The 24,546-nt window shown below is 42.8% G+C and overlaps 1 protein-coding gene across 3 annotated transcripts in view; it reads right to left on the reverse strand.

The window, feature by feature from the left end:
• The window catches only part of DNAJC16 (DnaJ heat shock protein family (Hsp40) member C16), a 48,610-nt gene that overhangs the window by 13,451 nt on the left and 10,613 nt on the right, over positions 1–24,546 (reverse strand). For all 3 annotated transcript variants that reach the window (XM_049771987.1, XM_049771986.1, XM_049771985.1), the window contains 4 exons: positions 24,161–24,494; positions 10,654–10,838; positions 8,044–8,148; positions 6,793–6,951 (listed from right to left, as the gene is read on the reverse strand). In XM_049771987.1, coding sequence (XP_049627944.1) covers positions 6,793–6,951; positions 8,044–8,070 — 186 coding nt within the window. In that variant the 5' untranslated portion in view covers positions 8,071–8,148; positions 10,654–10,838; positions 24,161–24,494. The remainder of the gene's footprint in view (positions 1–6,792; positions 6,952–8,043; positions 8,149–10,653; positions 10,839–24,160; positions 24,495–24,546) is intronic.

Below are 24,546 nucleotides of genomic sequence, written 5' to 3' on the forward strand. Positions count from 1 at the left end.
AGCTGATCAGTGGAGCAATTAGAACACACAGAAAGAGGTATCAATTCATATTTACTATATTATATGGGCAACTGTTGGTAAAGGCCTTTGGACTGATCCTCATATTGACTTCTGATTAGATCTCTCCATTGGTTCCTTTGATTTTCTTGTTAAAAAGATGTTTCTACATTGCCTCCTCATCTGGCTTTTCCCCCCTCCTCTTGGGGGTTGCCTTTGTTTTTCCCGATCAGGCGGCCTGGAGTGGCACCTGCCATCTTGGCTCATGGTTCCATGTGGTGGAGTGACTGGCTTGTGGGTGAACAGCTTGCAGCGTTAGTTTCTGGCCTGCTATTCCTTCCCAACTGTGTGGATTATTTCCTGAATTGAAATTGCTACTGGACTGCCTCTCTTGTCCTACCCACACAGGGGCATGGGAATAGCCTCTCCCTCTCTGGGGATTGTGGAATGCACAACCATCTATTCAACTGGCATTGTTCATGGTACACTGAAATAATTACAATGGTAACATCAAAGGCTAGTGATCACAGATCACCCTACTAGATAAAAGAATAATAATAATAATGTTTGGATTATTGTGTTACTAAAAGGTGAGATAAAAAAATAAGAACACTGGGGCTGGAGCGGTGGTGCAAGCAGTAGGGCATTTGCCTTGCATGCGCTAACCTAGGAAGGACTGCAGTTCGATCCCCCAATGTCCTATATGGTCCCCCAAGCCAGGAGCAATTTCTGAGCACATAGTCAGGAGTAAGCCCTGAGCATCACTGGGTGTGGCCCAAAAACAAAAAACAAAACAAAGAAAGAGAATACATGTTGGAAAAAAGATGCTAATAGTTCTTTGAATCTTTGAATCTGAGTGAAACTTTCATTCACCTATGACTTTATAATACCCTGCATTGCTTATTTACACAACACTGGTTCACCTGATCTATCTTCCTTCCTCCTTTCCTATACCCCACGGGAAGGCAAGTGTCTTCCCGTCTGTACTATCTCTATGGCTCATAAATGTATAATTTCATACTCCAAAGTATAAATATGAATACTAGTATAAATATTTAAAATATTTTTGGGGGGTTTTGGGCCACACCTGGCAGTGCTCAGGAATTAGTTACTCCTGGCAGGCTTGGAGGACCATATGGGATGCTGGGGATTGAACCCAGGTCTGTCTGAGTTGGCCAGGTTGAAGGCAAACACTCTACTGCTGTGCTATCCCTCCGGCCCTAAACATTTAAAAAATTGTATCAATTAATTTAACCGATTTTTATCCATCATAAAATATCGACAATCTCACCAGAAAATCTAAGAAGCTCTAAAGCTCATAATAACTATTTGCAAAATTGTTGATATGATTAATGACATATTTTAAAAATTTGAATTTTCTTGGAAGCCTGAGTTTTATGTTGGCAACAAAATGCCATCAGCTGTCCCCTTTAAAATGCTAGATTCACTCAGTGTAGAGAAAATGTCACCAAAGATCCAAGCTGAGTAATTACAACTGTCTGTCAGGTAAAAACGAGTTTCTGTTAAAACTAGAACAAACATCCCTGAATTAGCTCACTCAAAAGGCACAAGCTTATAATCACACAAAGCTGTCCTCGGCTAACCTGTGTAGGTAGAGAGCTGGGTCTACTTGCCCTTTTGTTACACAAGACATTAAAAAAAAAAGCCAAAACAATGAGTGTTCAAGGGTCATCTGACTTAGAAAATCCAAAACTTTTTTGGGGCTGAGTTCAACTGGTTCAGAGTTTTACTTTGCACGTGGGAGACCTCAGCTCCACATGGTGACCGAGTGCAGAGCAGACTGAGCACTACTAGGTGTGGTTCAAAAAATCAAAAACCAAAAACTAAAATGAAAAACTTCTTACTGCCTCATTAAGGGTAGTGAATGAAGTGAGTGCTGCTGTTTGTTGTTTGTTTTTACACAAACCAACCAATGATCTGTAGACTAGCTCTCACGCCTTGGACTCTGTACCTGTTTTTTTTTTTTTCCTTGTACTAGTAGTTCTGTCCATCACAGGGCACTATAGTGTCAGTGCCAACTGTCAACAAAGTGAAAAAGGGCAGTCTCAAAGAAACAGTGAAAAAGAATTGTCTCAATGTTATCTGAAGACAGTTTTGATCTCATAGACTGTCTTCAGGGGCCTTTGGGATACTTTTCAGATATATGAATGCGTCCAGAACAAAAGGATAAGCAAAATGTGACCATAGACACCATATACATAAGTTAGCTAGAGCCACATGTAGCAAGTGGTGCTGATAACATCATACCAACGGGTCCACCCTCTGCTGAAAAGACTCAGTTTATGTGAAGTATATGTTTCTAAGATCCTAAAAACAGCTTGCGAAAGCAGCCACAGTAATTTTGTAAAGGGATTTGATGAGTAATTTTCCCAAAGAATATAATTTAGTAGTTCTTAACCATTTTTCAACTGTGGCCTCCTTCTGGCCTTGTTTTCATCTAGTGTCCCTACTTCCCCAGTCCTACCAATTTGCCCTCTAATCTGTGCTGTAGCCCTCCATTTATTTGATTTTTACCTGTACCCCCTGCCTGGAATATCCTGGCCCCAGTGACCATATCTGGTGCCAGGAATTTGAACCAGGAATAAGAACCAAAATGGTTCTTAACCATTTTTCAACTGTGGCCTCCTTCTGGCCTTGTTTTCATCTAGTGTCCCTACTTCCCCAGTCCTACCAATTTGCCCTCTAATCTGTGCTGTAGCCCTCCATTTATTTGATTTTTACCTGTACCCCCTGCCTGGAATATCCTGGCCCCAGTGACCATATCTGGTGCCAGGAATTTGAACCAAGGTTGACTGCATGCATGTTAAGTTTACCTGCTTTATTATCTCTCAGGCACAATGCTATTTATTTATTTTTTGGTTTTTGGGTCACACTCGGCAGCTCTCAGGGGTTACTCCTGGCTCTACACTCAGAAATCGTTCCTGGCAGGCTCGAGGGACCATATGGGATGCCAGCATTCGAACAAATGTCCTTCTGCATGGAAGGCAAATGCCTTACCTCTGTGCTATCTCTCTGACCCCACAATGTTATTTTCAAATTTTCTCTTTATTACTGTTTTACATTTAGCTCAGTTTTATTTTATAATTTACTATAAAATAGTAGTACTAATTCCCTAACATGAATACTTTAGAGGCAATATATTATAATTCTGATTTATAAATATATTGGTTTTTGGGTCACACCTGGCAGCGCTCAGGGGTTACTCCTGGATTTATGCTCAGAAATCGCTCCTGGTGGGGGACCACATAGGATGCCAGGATTCAAACCACTGTGCTTCTGCATGTATGCAAATGCCTCCATGCTATCTCTTCGGCCCCTATAATTATGATATTTTATATATATTTTTTGATTTTTGGGTCACACCCAGGGGTGCACTCAGGGGTTACCCCTAGCTCTGCACTCAGAAATCGCCTCTGGCAGGCTCAGGGGACCATAAGAGATGCCAGGGATCGAACCTGGGTCTGTCCTGTCGGCCACATGCAAGGCAAACGCCCTATCGCTCCAGCCCCATGATATAATATATTTAACATACTTTACTAGTTTTCCTTATTCCCTTTCTTTGCTGTCTTTCTTTTCCTCCCACCCTCAGTTCATTCTCTTCTCCTCCCCTCTTGTTCCCTCCCCTCCTTTCCTCTTTCCCACAGACTTAAGTTAGGAGATGAACTAGTGCAGGGCCACAGCAGTGATGGTGGCCACATGGGCAATACCTGGCATATATGGGGAACCAGGATCAAACTTGGGTCCTCCCAATGTCAGGCAAGCACTCCAGTCTTAGGAATTCTCTCCCTGGGCCTCAACATTTAACCATGTCAGGGGTCAGATATTTAAATCATTTTTATTTTATTTTATTATTATTATTACTTTTTGTTTTTTTTTGGGGGGGAGGGGCCACACCCACTGTGCTCAGGGGTTATTCCTGGCTCGGCACTCAGAAATCGCTCCTGGCAGGCTAGGGGACCATATAGAATGCCAAGGATTGAACCCGGGTCTGTCCTGGGTCGGCAAATGCCCTACCACTGTGCTATCTCTCCGGCCCCTTTAAATCATTTATAAGCAAATAATTCGGAGGCACCAAGTACATTCACACTGTTGTGCCACCTCATGGATAATGACATTAAACCTTAATTCTCTATTTCCTTTCCCACAGCTCCAGAAAACAAATCCTGCTTTTTTTGCCAAATGATTATTTTTGTCATGGTGGTGTGGGAAAGCCTATACCTGATGGTGCTCCAGGTTACTCCTGGCTCTGCACTCAGGTATTCCTAGTGAGGCATATAGGATGCCAGGAATCAATCTGGGTAGTTCATGTGCAAGGCAAATGCCCTATTTCTGTGCTATTGCTTCAGCCCCATCTTACCCTTAGCATCCTTAAGTTTATTACAATACTTATGTATTAAAGATGCTATTGAAAATTTTGATTTACATCTAGTCTTTATATATTGTAAGCTATCTGTTTTTACTCTGAAAGGTATTTTAAGATCTTAGAAAAAACTGGATCTACATTTCCTTTTTTTTGTTGTTTGTTTTGTTTTGTTTTGTTTTGTTTTTGAGTCATATGTGTTGGCGCTGCCTCTGAGCTCAGAAATCACTCCTGGCAGGCTCCGGAACTATATGAGATTCTGGGGATAGAACCTAAATCAGCCACATGCAAGGCAAATGCCCTACCTGCTGTGCTATCGCTCCAGCCCCACATTTCCATTTTTTATGATAGTTTAGGTAACATTGTTTATAATAGTTCTTTTATTTTTATTTTATGGTTTTTGATTTTTGGTCATACCCGGCAGTGCTCAGGGGTTACTCCTGTCTCTACACTCAGAAATCACTCCTGGCAGGCTCGGGGGACCATATGGGATGCTGGGATTCGAACCACCGTCTTTCTGCATGCAAGGCAAATGCCCTACCTCAATGCTATCTCTCTGGCGTTTATAATAGTTCTAATGTTGTTTTTGATTGTTTTGTGGCTATACTTAGCTATGTTCAGCACTTACTCCAGGCTCTGTACTCAGGGATCACACCTGGCAGTGCTCAGGAGACCATATGGGGTGCCAAGGACTGAATTTGAGCCCCATGCAAGGCAAAATGTCTTACCAGCTGTACTGTTTCTCTGGTTCCAAATGGTTATGATTTTAATAAAGGTATCATATCTTATTACCAAAGTGCCCAAGAGCCTTTACCCTTGTCCTATGGGACTTGTAACCCACCTCTTTCTTCCCTCACTCCTCCCACTCACCTTAGTAGTCTCAGTTTTGTAATCCCAAATCACGAGGCTTTGCCACTTGATACGGTCTATTTCCTTGTTCAAGTTTTTGAACCACACTCAGCAGTGCTCAGGCCTTATTCTTACTCTGAGCTCAGGGATCACTTCTGGTGGGGCTCAAGGGACCATATGGGGTGTTGGAGATAGAAACTGAGTCCGTTCTGTGCAAAGTAAGAGCCTTATCCATTGCATATCTCTCCAGCCATATTCTCTTATTTTAAAAAAACTGATTTTATTTTTCTTTCTTTTTTTTTGGTCACACTTTGTGGTGGCATTCAGGAGTTACTCCTAGCTCTGCACTCAGAAACTGCTCCTGGCAGGCACAGGGGGACCATATGGGATGCTGGGATTTGAATTACCGTCCATCCTGGATTGGCTATGCCCTACTGCTGTGCTATCTCTTCGGCACAAGACTGATTTTTTTTTTAAAGCAAAATAGTATCAAGTCAGATATATTTGGGTCACATGCAATAGTGCTCAGGGGCTCTATTTGGCTCTGTGCTCAGAAGTTGCTCCTTGTGGTGCTTGGGAGACCATGTGGTGCTAGGGATTAAAGCAGGGTTAGACATATGCATGACAAGCACCTTAACCCTATTCTAGCTCTTGGGCCCTCAATTATACTACTTTTTTTCAAAGTTAAAATGTTTGTGCTGGGGGCCAGAGCGATAGCACAGTGGTAGGGCATTTGCCTTTGCATGCAGCTGCCCCAGGACAGACCCCGGTTTGATTCCCAGCATCCCATATAGTTCCTCGAGCCTGCCAGGAGTGATTTCTGAGCACAGAGCCAGGAGTAACCCCTGAATGCTGCCAGGTGTGATCCAACCCCCCCACCCCCAATGTTTGTGCTGGGGCAGGAGTCATAGAACAGCAGGTAAGGTGCTTGCCTTGCATGCAGCAGACCCTGGTTTGATCTCAGGACCCCTTATGGTTTCCTGAATCTGCCTGGAGTGATCTCTGAGCCCAGAGCCAAGAGTTAGCCCTGGGTACCATGAAGTGTGGCACAAAAACAAATACAAAAGTTTGTACTTTGAAGGATGAAATAAAAAACTAGTTTCTTGATAAAGCAGCTCTTGCTTCTTTGCATGTAGAGCTCTGGGTTTGATCCCCAGTACATGTTTTCTTTTCTTTTCTTTCTTTTTTTTTGTTTTTGTTTTTGGGTCACACCCAGCAGCGCTCAGGGGTTACATCTGGCTCCATGCTCAGAAATCGCCCCTGGCAGGCATAGGGGACCATATGGGATGCCGGGATTTGAACCACTGACCTTCTACATGCAAGACAAACACCTTACCTCCATGCTATCTCTCCGGCCCCAGTACATGTTTTCTTAAGGCCACCAAAAGTAACCTAACTCCTAAGCACTGAGGGTGTTTTACCAGAAGCCCCCAAGAAATCCCCATCCCCAAAGTAAGTCTCATTTCCCCTTCCCTTCACTTGCTTTGTTCAACTTCCCTACTTACTTATCTGAAAGGTTGAAAATAAGAGTGGGCACAATCCCTAAGCAAATGTTGCTTACATACCTGGATGGTATCTGCAGGCTGGTTGATGTGTTCTTTAAAGACTAAGATAGTGGGGGCATAGACATTGACATTATACTGCCTTGTCATCTCTTCCACTCCTCTCAAGCCGACATACACATAGCCAAATGACAGATAATCCCTGTATGCAAAAGCAGTCAACTAGTTGGGCAAAAAAGAGAAGAGGAAATTAAATTAATAGCAAAGCAATCAAATCACAAATCAATATGGACAGTGGCAAGAGGATACTGGCACTTTGGTGTTGGGTTAACAATGGACACCTAAACATTTACTCTCTTAAAAGTTTTTTGTGGCAGCAGGGATTGAACCTAGGCCTAACATATGTAAGACAAGTGCTCTACTGCCAAGTTATACTCTGATCCCCATTTATACTCTTTCTTTTGTGTGTGAGGTGTCACACTTGGCAGTGTTCAGGACTTACTCCTGGCTCTCTGCTCAGAATCATTCCTAGCAGGGCTCAGGGATCACACTTGGGTCAGCTCTATGCAAGAGAAATGTTCTACCTGGTGTGAAACTGGCCCTTTTCCTGATCTATGCTCTTGCAAAACATTTTTTTAAATATTAAGTTTGACTTATCTATGTGAATGAAAATGAATTTGGCTTTGAGAGCAACTCTCTGTCTGCTAGTCTGCTATACTCATTCATAACAGAGAGGAATTTTTTGGTATGCATAAAAAGTCCACCAACAAAGCTCAACAGAACTAATTCTTTCACCCTTGGCCCAAATAGAACACAGTTCTCATTTTACTGAGCTCTATACTCCGTGGGAGGTCCGACACTGGAGAGGCATTACCAACCCATCAATGATGAAAGATAGCAGTGCCCTGCCATTTCATGCCACAGTGACAGGTAAGGTATGCTGGGGTCCTGCAGAAAGCAGATGAGAAAGGTGCTAACAGCAGAGCCCAGTTATCCCACTCAGGGAAGACTGAGGAGTTTACATAAAACTCTTGGTCTTGAAAGTACATACCACACCTTTATCATGAGGGTCTTACTGATGACATGCTGTGACTAAGTGACATCATATAGGTATGTGAGAAGCACCAGCACAATTATTGCACTAGCGGCTGTTCAATATATGGGAGTCAGGGCAAATTTCTGGCAACCAAACTTTTCGCATGGAATGAGCTATTACAAAATGGATAATATGCTTATAAAATGGATAATGGGGCTACCCGTTTTTTCCACTAAAATATGAGCAGCCATAACCTTTGTACCTAGTATATCAATTACCTTATATAATAGAGGGACAACAGGCATTTGATCAAAGAAGAGAACATGTGGTTTATTCTCTTGCTTCCAGCCAGAAAGGAACCGGACATAATTTTTATTCGTAACCTAAATTGAATAAAGGATATTAGTTTCAGTATTTAATTCTTAAGGCTCTATTATAATTAAGTTAGAAAATAACTAAATGGATCCTTACACAAAAAGTATTCCATAACGAATTAAAAGGAAACATCATGAATTTTTGTTATCTTTTGAAACTATTTTGTCATTTGAATTAATTTTATTTTTCCTTATTTATGTTTTAAAATAGTGCTGTGAATTAAAACTGGGCAGGCAGACTGCTTTGTGTCTCTGTATCTCTGCCTGCAACTCATTCTTTACTTCCCTCAACTCAACTTACATCATGAGTCCAATACTTATTTCTAGGGGCTGGAGAGATAGCACAGTGGGTAGGGAGTGGTCCCCTGAGCACCACCAGGAGTGACCCTCTGAGTGCATAGCCAGTAGTAAGCCCTGAGCACTGCCAGGCATGACTACCAAAAAAAAAACAAAAACTAAGCTCTTCCCCACTATGTAAAGTGAGACTTTTACAAACTAGACAAAACAATTTACCTGCTAGGATAACTATCACCTTTCTCCTCATTGCCAGGTTTTTTTGTTTTTTTTTTGAGGGGGGGTGGAGCACATCTGGCAATGCTCAAGGGTTACTCCTGGCTCTATGCTGAGGAATTACATCTGACAGTGCTCAGGGGGCAATAAGATGCTAGGGAATGAGCCTGCATTAGCTTCATGCAAGGCAAGTGGCCTACCTGCTGTAATATCGCTTCTTTTTTTTTTTTTTTTTTTTTGGTTTTTGGGCCACACCCGTTTGATGCTCAGGGGTTACTCCTGGCTATGTGCTCAGAAATCGCCCCTGGCTTGGGGGGACCATATGGGACGCCGGGGGATCGAACCGCGGTCCTTCCTTGGCTAGCGCTTGCAAGGCAGACACCTTACCTCCAGCGCCACCTACCCGGCCCCGTAATATCGCTTCTGACCCAACTATCACCTTTGTAGAAGCCAACAGCGCTCTCCTCGCTGATAATTTCCTTTCAAGCTAATTCTATAATATGTCTACCATGGACAATAATTCTGGTCGAAGAGTTCAAGAAGTCTTAAATATAAAATGAATATATATTAAATATAAAACTCATTAACTGGGCTGGAGAGATAGCACAGCGTTAGGCGTTTGCCTTGCACACAGTCAATTCAGGACGAATAGTGGTTCGAATCTCGGCATCCCATATGGTCCCCCGTGCCTGCCAGGAGCGATTTCTGAGCCCACAGTCAGGAGTAACCCCTGAACGCCACTGGGTGTGACCCAAAAAACCCAACTCATTAACTAGCACAAACTCTTTTGTGCCTAAATTCTTCTTTTTTTTTTTTTTTGGTTTTTGGGCCACACCCGGCAGTGCTCAGGGGTTACTCCTGTCTGGCTGCTCAGAAATAGCTCCTGGCAGGCACGGGGGACCATATGGGACACCAGGATTCGAACCAACCACCTTTGGTCCTGGATCGGCTGCTTGCAAGGCAAACGCCGCTGTGCTATCTCTCCGGGCCCTGTGCCTAAATTCTTTAACTTAACATTAATATATTATTCACTGTAATTTTGAATGTTCCAAAAATAATGATATAAAATCTATTTCTCTAGATAGTAGTATTAGATATAATCACAAAATATTACTTAAATACCCTCATGAAAAATAGCATCATCCTGAGAGATAGGTCAACAATCTGAATACTGGGGATAGCCTGAGTGTCATCAAGGAAAACAAACCCCGGGCCAGAGAAATAGCATGAAGGTAGAGCATTTGCCTTGCATGTAGAAGGACGGTGATTTGAATCCTGGCATCCATATGGTCCCCCTAGCCTGCCAGGAGTGATTTCTGAGCATAAAGCCAGGAGTAACCCCTGAGTGCTGCCGGGTATGACCCAAAAACCAACCAAACAAAAAAACCCCTCAGCGCATGTGCTCTTTGGGCACACATATGTGACGCCTACATGTACATGTTGCCTGCACCTCCCCTCCTGAGATGTACTTTTCTAGTTTCATGTTAGGCTGTGTACTGGAGCTCTTTCCACTTTTGGAGAAGCCTAGTTCTCTTGAGCATGTTACTCTCTTCCTTTCTTATCCTTTCCCTCTCCTTCCTTAGTACCTTAGAATAAAGCCTGTTTTCACTTAAAAAATAAAAAATATACCACCACTACACAACCACAAAACCCCAACGAATCCCCAATAGGTAAGCATTAAACCAAAATAAAAAGAAAAGAAAAATAACTTCCAGTGAGAACATTTATGAGTTAAAAGAAATCCTTCATCCTATACTGTGATCTAATTTTTCTGTTAGGAAAACAGTTCTTATCATTTTTGGTTCAAATTCCTAGGACAGTGCAAATCTGTAGTAGTTACTAACAGATGCATTCTTTCATTCTCTCCACTGCTTCAATTTTTGGTCTTCAATCAAGTGAAATCTTCAAATGATAGAGTATGGGTAGTTCGTCAATAGGCCCTGATCAAAGGAAACCAACACAGACAGAGCTCCAAAGGCAGAGGTCCTGCTGACAAGCACTTACTTTTTCCACGAGGTTTCCTGGAAGAAGACTCTCCACAAACTGTCGGAGGTTCTCACGAACCACGGCATTATGGAAGAAAGAGATTTTTCCATTGATGATCCCCAGGATGGAGGGGGTGCTGTGTGCCCCTAGGTGATGGGCCAGGCGTCTCTCATATCCAGCATGCACAACACCAATTCCCACACCTGTAAAGTATAGACATCAAAACATCTCTGTGAAGCAATGCCACAACAGTAGGACACAGATGTGGAAATGGAGTCCTCATCTAGCAAGCAGGAGGGGCCAGTTCAGTTTTTCTACAGAATAATTGGGTAGGTAAAAAATCTTTTGGGGAGAAAATCATGAGGAAATAAAAAAAAAAAAAAAAAAGGAAAAAGGAAAGAAAAGCAAACTGTTCCAAGTTACAAGGAATAGTTCAAAGGCTCAACAGTTCAGTAATTGTTGGAAGAGACTTGGATTTACACAGAGAAGGTCACAGACTTCTCATCCTTGAAGTCCTTTGTAGCAAATAACTTTATGGTCCTTAGAAAATACAGATTATTGGGGGCCAGAGTGATAGCACAGAGGGTAGGGCATTGCCTTGCAAGTGGCCTTCTGCAGTTCTATCTCTGGCATTCCATATGAACACCCTGAGCTTGCCAGGAGTGATTTCTGAACAGAGTCAGATGTAACACTTGAGCACCAATTCTATTTTTTTTTTTAGGGGAGGGAGGGGAGGGGGAGGAGAGAGGGAGGGGAGGGGTGAGGGAAGGGAAGAGAGATGAGGGGAGGGGGAGATGAGGGGAGAGGGAAAGAGAGAGGGGAGGGAGGGGGAAGAGGGGAGGGGGAAGAGGAGAGGGGAGAAAAGGGGAGGTAGGGGAGGGGGAGAAGAAGGGAGAGAAGGGAGGGGAGGGGGAAGAGGGGAGGGGAGAGGGAAGGGAGGGGAAAGGAAGGGAGGGAAGAGAAGGGAGATGAGGGGTGGGAAGAACAAGAGAAGTAAGGGAGTGGGAAAGGAAAGATGAGGGGAGGGGAGGGAGAGGAGAAAAGAGGAGGGAGGGAAAGGGGAGGGAAGGGAGATAAAGGGAGGGAGGAGAGGAAGGGAGGGAGGGGGAAGAGGGGAAGAGAGGGGAGAAAAGGTAGAAGGAGGGGAAGGGGAGAGAAGGGAGGGCAGCACTAATTCTTTAAAAATAAAAAAAAAAAAAGAGAAAGAAACCAAAAGAGATAGTACATGGGACCGGAGCCATAGCACAGTGGGTAAGGTATTTGCCTTGCACACAGCTGACCTGGGTTCAATCCCTTGCATTCCATATGGTTCCCCAAGCCTGCCAGGAGTGATTTCTGAGTGCAGAGCCAAGAGTAATCTCTGAGTACTGATGGATATGGCCCAGAAAACCCAGAAAACAAACAAACAAACAAAAGAGGCAGTATAGTGGATAAAGTGCATTTTGGGGGGGGGGCACACCGGGTGACGCTCAGTAGTTGCTCCTGGCTATATACACACACATACATATAATAAAAATAATCTGAGATTTCACTTGATATTGGAAGAATTTAAAAAGTTTTAAATTATAGTTTAGGTAATATGGTCACAATAGTATTAAACTTTGTGGTATTGATATACAAAATTATTACACCCACCGCTGCCAAAGTGCCCATAACTGTCCATCACCATCTTTGTTACCTCTGGTCTCATCTGCATGCCCCTGTTCTCCTCCCACTATTTGCTAATCAAGTCTGCAATCCAAAGCCAAGAGTTTGTCACTATTCAATACTATCTATACCCTTGTTTTGCCATTCTATATGGAATTTTTTGTTCTTTCATTCAAACAATACATTTAAGTATCAGTTACTCTGCCAAACATTGGAAAAATATTGAATATCAATAACCAAATAAATTAATGTTCTATTTGATATCTAATAGATTTCTCAAGCTTAACATTTCCCATAACCAGTTCTACCAAGTCCTTTGCCATTACAGATGGTATCTGGTGTCTCTTTCCTCCCCATACTTAGAAATCTTTTTTTTCTTTTAGGGCCACAACAGGCATCACTCAGGTGTTAATCCTGGCTCTGCATTCAGAAATTGCTCCTGGCAGGCTGGGGGTGGGGGCGGACCATATGGGATGCTGGGAATAGAACCTGGGTTCATTCTGGGTTGGTCATGTACAAGGAAAATGCCCTACCGCTACACTATTGCTCCAGCCCAAGGCTGAGAAATCTTAGAAGTGATGTTTGACTTCATCTCAGACCCCATATCCAACCCACCAGCAAGTCCTGTTTGTTCCGACCTCAAAATATATCATAAATTTATCTTTTTTTCTCTTGCTTTCATTAGATTTCCTCTGAGTCATCACTGTCTTATTTCTCTCAGTTGCCACAAAATAACTTCATAAGGGGCTACCGTTTTTTCTTTGCTCTGATTGTGTTTTCCCTGGTCTTTTACAATCTGTTCTCAACCAGGCAATCAAAACCTGTTTATTTTAAAATGCATGTTTGACAGGTCATCTCAGATGCATAGAGTCAAGTATATCCTCATACATTTCTGAAGAAATGGGGGGGGGGCACACACTTGAGCCTTCGAGCTGTCCCTCCTGAGTCTTTGCTTCCCCTGTCATCCAACTCCACCCCATTAAATCCTATTTCCTATCACAAAAAGAAGTAAAATATAAGCTTGATCAGATCATGTTCCTTTTCTGTACAAAGACTAAAGAGAACACAGTAGAGTCTGTCTCCTCATCCTACAGAATGAGAAAATGCCAAAGCCTTGCCCTTTTTGTTGTCTTCTCCCCATCTTTTTCCTTTAGTTACACAAGCACAAATAATCTGGTCTCTTTCTCTTACTTAATTGAGATCTTGGGGTTACACATATTCCTTCACTAAAGGCAAACATTTCTTCATCTACCGTATTTTCTGGCATATAAGACGACAGGGTGTATAAGACGACCCCCTAATTTTGCAGTTAAAACAGGGTTTAGGCCTATATTCACTGTATCAGACAGAATGTTCCTGTGCTGCATGTGTTCCTGTGCTCATGTACCACAGTGAGCCAATCACAACAAGCAAAGGTTCAAAGGTTATACTGTAATAGATGTCCTCTCTGACTCTGGCCAATCTGAGCAGGCTTTTGACAGTGTAGATTCGGGTCCAGAACATTGTCTAATTTACATGCATCAAAAGCCTGCTTGGATTGGCTGAGTTAGAGAGGTGGACCGAGCAGCCTTGCAGTGATTGGTGCAGGATCGAGTTGGAAAATCCGTTTTGTGGCAATATTCAGACAATTTTCGTGTAGTGGCATATTGAAACATTTTTCGGGATATACTCAGCGTATAAGACGACCCCCAATTTTCGGTTGACTTTTTTTTGTTTCAAAAGTCGTCTTATACGCCGGAAAATACAATATATTGGCTGTCCTTTTTGGCGATTTCTACACAGGATTTTATTACTATTATAATCTTCGAAATTCCAGGAGGCATTTGTAAATGCCTCCCTATACATTCTCCTAAGAATTAGAAAAATGAATGATAAATATTTGGTATTCAAATTTGTACTCTATTCCCCTACTGAACAGGCTGAGAGCATTTTGGCCAAACCCGGCTGTGCTTAGAGCTTACTCCTGGCTCTGTGCTAAGGGATCATTCCTGGTGGTGTTCTGGGGATCAAGCATAGGTCAGCCATGTGCCAAGGCAAGTACACTACCTGTATCCTATCTCTGTAGTCCTGCACAATTCTTTTAAAATTCAGGTATAATGGCATCCTGTGCCCAGCCAGGAGTGATCCCTGGGTGCATATCTGGGAGTAAGCCCTGAGCATATAGCCAGAGGTGGCCAAGAAATAAACAATGAAAATAGTCCAGATATAATCCTCTCCCGACTACCCTCCCCAGGTGCTAGGAAAAGTAAGTAGATGGCAACCTGGCTTGAACCTAGTCTAAATCTGGAAAATGACCTTAAATACAGAGAGTAGTAAACAACAACTTCCCTTTTCCTTCTCTGCTTTCAAATTCTCTATACTCCAAAGTTCAGGGTACTGAACAAGAAAGTGTTTATGCAATTCTTCCTGATGCAGAACAAGCTGGCTAGATGACGAGCCTGGAACCCAACAGAACTGGGAAGAAAATGTGAAAGAGAGGAAAAGCAGCTTTGACTTCTTTTAGAAACATTCTTTGATTTTTATATAAATTGAGATTTCTGGTTAATTTACATATCCAGGGGGATTAAAAATACTGTTCTCGGCTTACTCTTCAAGTCTGTGTTTTTCGTTGAACACAAATCTCATTTCTGTCTCTTCACTTTCTTTCTAAATAAGTTTCACTGAAAAAAAAAACCCAACAGACAAAAAACACTTATTTTGCTTCACACACACACACACACACACACACACACACACACACACACACACACACACACAAATACTATTCTCTTTGTGAAGTTGTAAAGAAGGTCCTTTTGTACATTACAAAACGTTTCTGTATCATGCCTATTTTTTTGAGGTACCATATTATATTTTGCTTGATTGTAAAATTCTAATCGTATGGCAAACCTTCTAGTGAAATTTTTCCTCTCCTATCAAAGATTCATTTACTTTCAATTTTTTTTGCATATGCCTTAAGGAAAGGTACAGAGTCAACTGAAAGAACCCGCCAAACAAATCTTTTCATAAACAAACCACTAAGGTGAAAAACTGTTAAACAGAAACAATAACAAGACACTGAAGTAGAATAAAAAGAACTTTAAAAAAAAAAAGAACTTTTTTCCTAGGTAGACTTTTATCTTAAAGAGTACAAAATGGTGGGACCTGAGAGATAGCATGGAGGTAAGGCGTTTGGCTTTCATGCAGGAGGTCATCGGTTCAAATCCCGGTGTCCCATATGGTCCCCCGTGCCTGCCAGGAGCAATTTCTGAGCATGGAGCCAGGAATAACCCCTGAGCACTGCCAGGTGTGACCCAAAAACAAAAAAAAAAAAAAAAAAAAAAAAAAAGAGTACAAAATGGTGTTACATATTTACTAAGTCTTTGAAAGAAATTATTTCTCTTTTTTTGTTTTGGTTTTTGTTTTGTTTTTTGGGCCACACCCGGTAACGCTCAGGGGTTACTCCTGGCTATGCGCTCAGAAGTTGCTCCTGGCTTGGGGGACCATATGCGACGCCCAGGGATCAAACCACGGTCCGTCCATGGCTAGCGCAGGCAAAGCAGGCACCTTACCTCTAGCGCCACTGCCCGGCCCCAATATTTCTCTTTTTTAAATGTGAAAGTCAGTGTGAGTGAGTCATCACCACCCAAACATCCAAACTGACTATCCCTTCAAGGCTATTTGTTTCAAGACTCAACTTCCAGGGCCGGAGAGATAGCATGGAGGTAAGTCGTTTGCCTTGCATGCAGAAGGATGGTGGTTTGCATGCCGGCATCCCATATGGTCCCCCGAGCCTGCCAGGGGCGATTTCTGAGCCTAGAGCCTGGAGTAGACCCTGAGCACTGTCAGGTGTGACACACACACACAAAAAAAGACTCTCAACTTCCGTAAGAAGCTGGGTGTTCAGCCAGCAGCTACTTGGGAGCATCGAGTAGGCCAGAATGATACCTGGGTATCTCTAACTGAATTTCCTAGCTATAAGAACCACATTTTTGAGGCCAGCGAGGTGGTGCTAGAGGTAAGGTGTCTGCCTTGCAAGTGCTAGCTAAGGAAGGACCGTGGTTCGATCCCCTGGCGTCCCATATGGTCCCCTCAAGCCAGGGGCAATTTCTGAGCACTTAGCTAGGGGTAACCACCGAGCATCAAACGGGTGTGGCCCAAAACCCAAAAAAAAAAAAAAAAGAACCACATTTTACCTTTTTTTCTTTTTAAGAAAGAACTTGTCTTCAATAACTTTGCTTTCACTGATCTGGAAATAAATGCATTATGTCAACTGTGTGATGCATCTTCTTTAAATAAAGAAAAAATAAAGAACAAATTTGGGTTGGAGAGAGAGTATAAGAGGTAACATGCCTGCCTTTCATGCAGCCAACCCTGGTGCAAATCCTTAGTATATTCCTGAGCACAGAGCAGAAATAGCCTGAGCACTGCTGGATGTAACCCAAAAAACCAAAGAAAGAGAAAAAAATGAGCTATGGCAGGGCCAGAGAGATAATGGAAGATAAAGTGTTTCCCTTGCATGTAGCTGAGCCCAGTTTGACCCCAGAGCCCCATGAGTAACTCCTAATCTACTCCAGAAAAACATAGAATGAACTCTGGGTATCAGAAAGGTAGTTTAAAAGGCTGAATGCAAGCTTTGCATGGCACTACCTCCATATCCTAATAAGAACAATGTCAACTTGAGTAATTCCTTAGCTTTCCTGGGCCTGCTTTTGTTTCCTTATCTATAAAATAGAAATAGTTATTAGTATAAATCTCCCTTTCAGTTGGTTTGGAAACAAAGTTAATCCATACAAAACACTGAGTCCAATACAAGCAACTTAAATGCTGAATAAAAAACAATATTGGAGCCAGAGTGATAGTACAATGGGTAATGCATTTGCCTTGTATTCAGCTGACCCAGTTTCAATCCCCAGCATCCCATATTGTCCCCATTGTCCCCAGTACTGCGAGAAATAAAGTAATTCGTGAGTGTAGAGTCAGGAGGAACCCCTCAGCAACATGGGGTTCAGTACACATATACACACACAATATCACTGGGCAGAGGATGAAGCCTTGCATATATAAAATCCTGGGTTCAAGCCTTGATACCAAATGAAAACAATAAAGATCATCGTACTTTAGTATCTAAAAAGTACATGGTTTAGGGCCAGATGGTAGTACTGCAGGTTAGGTGTTTGCCTTGCATGTGGACTATTTGGTTTCGGTCTCTGGCATCCCATAAGGTTTCCTGTGCCCCATCAGAAGTTATTCCTGAAGCAGAGCCAGAAGTAATCCCTGAGCATTGCTGGGTATGGCTCTAAAATAACAACAACAGCAGCAAACAAATGTGCAAGGTTCATTAAATAAAAGTTTTAAATAAGGGACGGGAGCAACAGAACAGCGGTAGGATGTTTGCTTGCATGTGGCCAACCTGGGAAGGACCTAGGTTCGATTCCCAGAATCCCATATGGTTCCCCGAGAGTGCCAGGAGTGATTTCTGAGTAGCCCCTGAGCACTGCCAGTGTAACTCAAAAGCCAAAAAGAAAAAAAAAGTTTTAAATAAAATGGTCAGACCTAAATACCCAAATCAAAGTCAACAACAATAGAATCAAGAGACTCAAACTACAACAAGCTATACACAAAAGGTACCTGTTACATTAACTGTCCAGGGGGCGAAGGGTGGAGGTATGGGAGGCATACTGAGAACTATGGTGGGGGGAGGTCAACACTGGTGGTGGGAATAGGCCTAATTAACTGTCACTACATACCTAAAATACAACTGTGAAAGACTTGTAATTCACATTCGTCTCAAAAAAAAAAAAAAAAAAAGATTCCTTCATAAAAAAAAGTTTTTTGGGGGCCCGGAGAGATAGCACAGCGGTGTTTGCCTTGCAAGCAGCCCATCCAGGACCTAAGGTGGTTGGTTCGAATCCCGGTGTCCCATATGGTCCCCCGTGCCTGCCAGGAGTGACCCCTGAGCACTGCCAGGTGTGGCCCAAAAACCAAAAAAAAAAAATTTTTTTTGGGGGGGCTGGAGAGATAGCATGGAGGTAAGGCGCTTGCCTTGCATACAGGTCAGTGGCTCGAATCCCGGCATCCCATTTGGGTCCTCTAAGCCTGCCAGGAGCGATTTCTGAGCATAGAGCCAGGAGTAACCCCTGAGCGCAGCCGGGAGTGACCCAAAAACCAAAAACCAAAAAAAAGTTTCAAATAAAATGTTTTAAAAAAAAGTTCTAAGGGCCCGGAGAGATAGCACAGCGGTGTTTGCTTTGCAAGCAGCCGATCTAGGACCAAAGGTGGTTGGTTCGAATCCCGGTGTCCCATATGGTCCCCCGTGCCTGCCAGGAGCTATTTCTGAGCAGACAGCCAGGAGTAACCCCTGAGCAACGCCGGGTGTGGCCCAAAAACCAAAAAAAAAAAAAAAAGTTCTAAAATGACATACAATGAATTCATGCTTATTCTCTACTTATTCCTGTGGTAATCTCTTTCTTACTAGCATTTGCAAGAGACAGCTGGTCTGAATCTCTGGTACCTATTTTCCCTTCCTCTAAGTGCTAAGCTTCTCAAGGTCAGGTCAGATCTATTTCTGGGCTTCCACCATAGCACAGCAGTCCAGAATGTGGGCCACTTTATTGTAGGAGTTAGTATCAAGTCACATGACTGGTACTTCCATTGCTACAACTTTTCTCCTCTGGATTATAAGATTCTATTTTGTTCACTTTTTTTTTTTTGGGGGGGGGGCACATCCTGTGACACTCAAAGGTTACTCCTGGCTATGTGTTCAGAAATCGCTCCTGACTTGGAAGACCATATGGAATGCCCGGGGGTTGGGGGCGATTGAACAGCGGTCTGTCCTGGGTTAGCATATGCAAGGCAAACATCTTACAGCTGTGCCACCGCTCTGGCCCCTATTATGTTCACTTTTTATCACTCAGGCACTGGCTATTACTCTGTCATAATGCCCACGGTCGCCCCATATCACTCAGCTGATGAGGTGTTCGCACTTTTTTTTTTTTCAAACTAACAATAGAAACATTTCCTGCCAGTGTCGATGACATTGGTGGCAGGAAAGTTGCACTGGTGAAGGGGTTGTGCATTTTCTGGCTGAAATCCAATTACAAACATGTTTGTAACCATGATTCTTAAATAAAGAAATTATTATTGAAAAAAAAAAAAGGAAAACATTTCCTGCAACAAGTATTAAAGTGGCATAGGTGGAGCTCTGTCTGGTGAGCTTGAGGTCACAAGTTTGAGTTTGATTTCTGGTACTGCTTGCCCTACAAGTACAGGGATGATCCCATTAAAATTAGCCTTGGGACCCTCCCAAAGGCACAAATGAAATATGTGATCTGTGGCATATTACAATCAAGTGTGTACCAGCATTGCAACTGTACCAAACCTGTCAGCTGACAAGGGTCAACTTCAATCCCCCTAGTGCAGTTGGGGCCTAGGACATTTCCCTCAGCTGATGACTGGAAAAGAATGGGTCCCAGGCTGATGACCAGAGACGTTTTATTCCATTTCAAAAATGCATATATAGGACAAGAGGAACTGTGACACTTGCAGGGTAGGCAGGACACAGCAGAAGCATAGCCAGGGGCAAGTGTAGTGTCAGGGAGAAGATAAGCTTGAGCATTGGGTCTCAGAAATGCATCAGGAGCAACAAAGTGCTCTACTTTAACCAGAACACTCTGTGAGAGATGGGGGAACAGCTTGGAATCAAGCCTGATTAGGAACTACTAATAATGAGGAGATGGTGCCCCTCTTTGTGCTGTCCCTCCCCATCTCTGGTGCAGTGTCTCTGAAGTTTTTGCCTCAAGGTGAATCCCCCGAGGCACAGGTGCTCTAGGGGTTTCCCAAAACAGTTCCTCTATGGGCTTCTGTTTGTCAGGGGGCTCGGAAACAGTGTCACAAGGGGATTGAACAGTAACTAGAGTTTGTCACTACCTGTGAGCAATACGACCATGCCTGTGCAACCCTGGGACATCACAGCAATAAAGAGGTCATCAAAGGGGAATATTAGTGATATACATAGCAATACTCGAGCTACTCCTGGCCCTGCATTTAGGAATCACTCCTCGGAAGGCAACTGCCTTACCAGCTATACTATTGTTCTGGTCCCTAAAGGGGAATACTTAAAAAACAAAATAAACAAAACAAAACAAAACAAAACATTGCTTAAAATTAAAATCGGTAGAAAAGTATCAACTGCCCTGTCAGAAATGGCTATGGATGCTGTAAGAATCTCATATCCACACTATCCAAATGTCATCAAACAGAACCCCACAGGAATCTTCCACTATCCTGAAGTTCCTAAGAGGAAAATATTTTACAAGCCATCTTTACAAACTAATCTAACACACTGAATCAAAATGTGCCTCCAGGGGACCTGGAAGAGACAGAGGGAGAATGGACTGAATACTCAGAGAACATCACTCATTCCTTTGGGTCTAAATTCAACTAAAATTCTATCCTTTACGTTTGACTTATTAGGATGATACAGCACAGCAATCCAAAAGAATGACACTTTTCATTCATCATGCAGGACTGCATGGTGTCAATGTCTGCATAAATAGACCAGAGTCAATCTCCAGCCGGGGAACTTTTTGGGCTCCGAAAGCGCACAAGATTCCTATGGTGAGGGTGACAATGGAATCTCCCTCAAATGGTGCTGTTTAATGGGATATGTCACACGTAAATTATCGATATTGTTATATTTGGATGATAACTTTCACACTATCACATTCAGTATGTTCAAATTATAGTTTTGTTGTTGTTGTTACCATAACCCGTGCTTGAACACATGCAGAGCTGGGGTGATTCCCAGAGACCTCACATCAGGTTTTGGTGTTTGTTGTGGTCTATGTTTTTATCCCACCCCCACCCCCCCGGCGGTGCTCAGGGGTTACTCCTGGCTCTGCACTCAGAAATTGCTCCTGGCAGGCTTGGGGGTACCATTATTTGAATCACAGTCATCCTGGATTGGCTGTGTGCAAGGCAAACACCCTACTGCTTGTGCTATCTCTCTGGCCCCATGTGGTCTGCATTCTCATTCAAAGCATAAAGCTATGTACAGTTGGAAGTACTTGAACCGTGGTCCTTCCTTGGCTAGCGCTTGCAAGGCAGACACCTTACTTCTAGCACCACCTTGCTGCCCCCCCCTCCCGGTTTTTATATTACGTCCTGTAGCTTGAGATATGCAGAACCACTCCTGACTTTCACTTGGCCAATTTTTCACAGAAAGCCAGGTACCTCCAGATTGTCACAATTCTACTGCTGAAATAGCTTATACTTGTTTACCACTTTGCTCCTAATGCCCTAGTTCAAGGCAAAGGCTGTCATGCAAAGTCAGGTAACATCCCTCCCACTCCCTGACCCCAGTGCTGGGGATGGAACCAAGGGCCTCACCGTGCAAGCCAAGTACTTTACCACTAAGTTATACCCTGGCCCTCTGCTTATTGCCTTCAATCTGCCATGCTATCAACTTTAACAGTTAGCTTTAGGCCTGGGAGACAGCTCAGTGGCTTAAAACACTAGCCCAGCAAAAATGAGGCCGAAAATTCAAACCCACCAATGCAGAGACAATCCTAGCAGCTCTGCTGTGTGGCATCCCTGGTGGAAAGGACCTGGAAGATGACACAGTGGCTTGAAGAGCTTGCCTGGCAAGTGTGAGACCAAGAGTTCAAGCTCCCGTGTTTTCTTGTGCTGTGTTGACCCTGGCAATTCCATGGATATAGAGAGAGAAGATACAGGGGTTAAGGTGAATATCTTGTATATAGTCCACTCTGGTTCGAACTCTGGCATTACCTGGCTCCCTAAGCATCACTGGGTGCAGGCTTAGAGGCCTCCAGCACCATCAGTGTATCTAGGTAATCATCGCACAGCAGAGCATAAACAGCATTGCATCCTTTGGCCCTTGCACTGAACTGCCATACCAATTGGGCAAGAATTGCCGAGAGGGTCCTTTGGGTCTCCTGACTATGACCTGGAAGCCATTCCAAAAAGAAATAAGCAGCGTGTAGTTATGATCATATCACTGCTCTAATAAAGACTCTTCTGAGCTTGATTACACATTAAACAAAGTATAGGACCAGAGAGTTAGTCTAGAGGGTAAGGCATTGCTTTCATCCTTGGCATCCTATCATTTCCTACAACTCCCCAAGCATGTAGCCAGAGAAGCCCAAACTAGTTTGTGGCTCAAAATCTGCCCCCCACAATCAATCAAATACAATGTGGCGTGAAATTTAGGGCTTTTTGTAACCAAACTCCCAGGATATTCTTCCTGCTTTCTCCTCAGTTACATCCTCCCTATAGTACTCTTGGGTACTTCTTGCTTCCTCGTTTGAAAGGTCTCCTAGGCCTGTAATGTCACTCCTGTTTTCTGATCAGTTTCTAATCACCTTTCAAGATTTAGCTAAAATAGGCCAAAAGTCAGTACTTAAGAGTTAATGGAAGAAAACTGACTTTAAGGGTTTTGAAAGTAGTTTTTGAAACAGGTGCTTTCAAATGGGATCTAAGTGATGTAAGCACAACACATAGCTGAGAATAACCCTTATTCCCCCCGCCCCCAAATTTACTTAGGTAAACCAAAAAGCCCAGTCCATCAGAAATTTTCTGAAGTTTATAAGGTGTTTATATATATATATATAATTACTTAATACAATTTTTTCTCTTAATGTTCATAATAATACTGTTTATTTGATATGACAGTTATTTTTTACAAATGAGGAAACTTGGGGGCCCGGAAAGATAGCACAGCGGTAGGGAGTTTGCCTTGCATGCACCCGACTCAAGATGGATGGTGGTTCGAATCACGGCATCCCATATGGTCCCCTTAGCCTACAAGGAGCGATTTCTGAGCGCAGAGCTAGGAGTAACCCCTGAGTACTGCCGGATGTGACCCAAAAACCAAAAAAAAAATTTTTTTTCTCAACTCTAAGTGTTAACTCTGAACAAAGGAAAGGTTATGTGAAAGCAAGAGTGGGAAGTCACAATCATTAGCCTGTTATAGTCTAAATCCCCGCCTTCTTACACTGAGAGTTGCAATCCATATGGGGCTATCTTACTGAATGCGAATATGGAAGAAGACATTAAACTATATTTAAAATAAATTTATGGTTTATAATCAGTAAATTATTGATAAAGCTATTTCATATATTGATAGCCATGTAAAACTCTTTTGGCTTAAAAGTTCATATAGCTCTGGCCTAAATTATATCTCTCCTCATTTACTGCATTCATAGCTTAAAGACCTAACTCCTTATAGTTCAAAATGTGACTTGATTTGAGACACTTGTGCTCTTGGAATAGTCCTCATGTCAGTGCCATGTGGTTCCCCTGAATACTACCAGAAGAAATTAGTCAGGATTACCCCTGAGCACTGCCAGCCCCAAACCAAAACTAAAAAACAAAACCAAAAATCAACCAAAATAATTGATGTAGGAAGACTGACTTGTTGAACCAATGCTTTTTAAAGTTTTTCCTGTATACTAAGCACCCAAACAAACTAGTAATGCCAAATATAAGTGGTACATTTTTCGTTTCTGAAAATGTGTCCCCAAAGAATATAGGAATTACCAGGAAAACTTGCAACAACAAGCTGTATTAACCGGTCCCCGGTCCCTTTCTCTTAAGCAACCCTTAAGATTCAAGATATAGGGCCCGGAGAGATAGCACAGCGGCGTTTGCCTTGCAAACAGCCGATCCAGGACCAAAGGTGGTTGGTTCAAATCCTGATGTCCCATATGGTCCCCCGTGCCTGCCAGGAGCTATTTCTGAGCAGACAGCCAGGAGTAATCCCTGAGCACTGCAGGGTGTGACCCAAAAACCAAAAAAAAAAAAAAAAAAAAAAAAAAAAGATTCAAGATATAAAAGTCACTTCTCCTATACGATGTTTCAATAAACAAAATGATCTTACCCAAGCCTTCCAGCTCTTGAACCACTTCCTTCCAAACAGGCTCAATATGGATGCAGCTAAAGCACCAATCTGAGGTGATCTTAATGAGGTAGGGCTTCTTGAAGCTGTCTGGAACCACTTCATTCACGTAATGTGAAAAGTGCAACAAATACTTTTCATCAGTTGAGTCCCGCCGATCGGAATTAAAAGGGAAGTGAAAAAATGACTCATCAAAATAAAAATTTTCATGGAAATGGCGAAAACGATACTCTCGCTGCTGTTTCTGGTAGCCCTGGTTCTCTCCAGCATCTCCGTAGTGATCATAATTTGATCTCTTCTCTTCATTGGAAAGAATCTATAAGGAAAGATTAAAAAAGAGAACTCTATATAATGAAAAGGAAAATCCC

Source organism: Suncus etruscus, chromosome 4 (genome assembly GCF_024139225.1).
Source record: "Suncus etruscus isolate mSunEtr1 chromosome 4, mSunEtr1.pri.cur, whole genome shotgun sequence".
Classification (NCBI taxonomy): Eukaryota; Metazoa; Chordata; class Mammalia; order Eulipotyphla; family Soricidae; genus Suncus; species Suncus etruscus.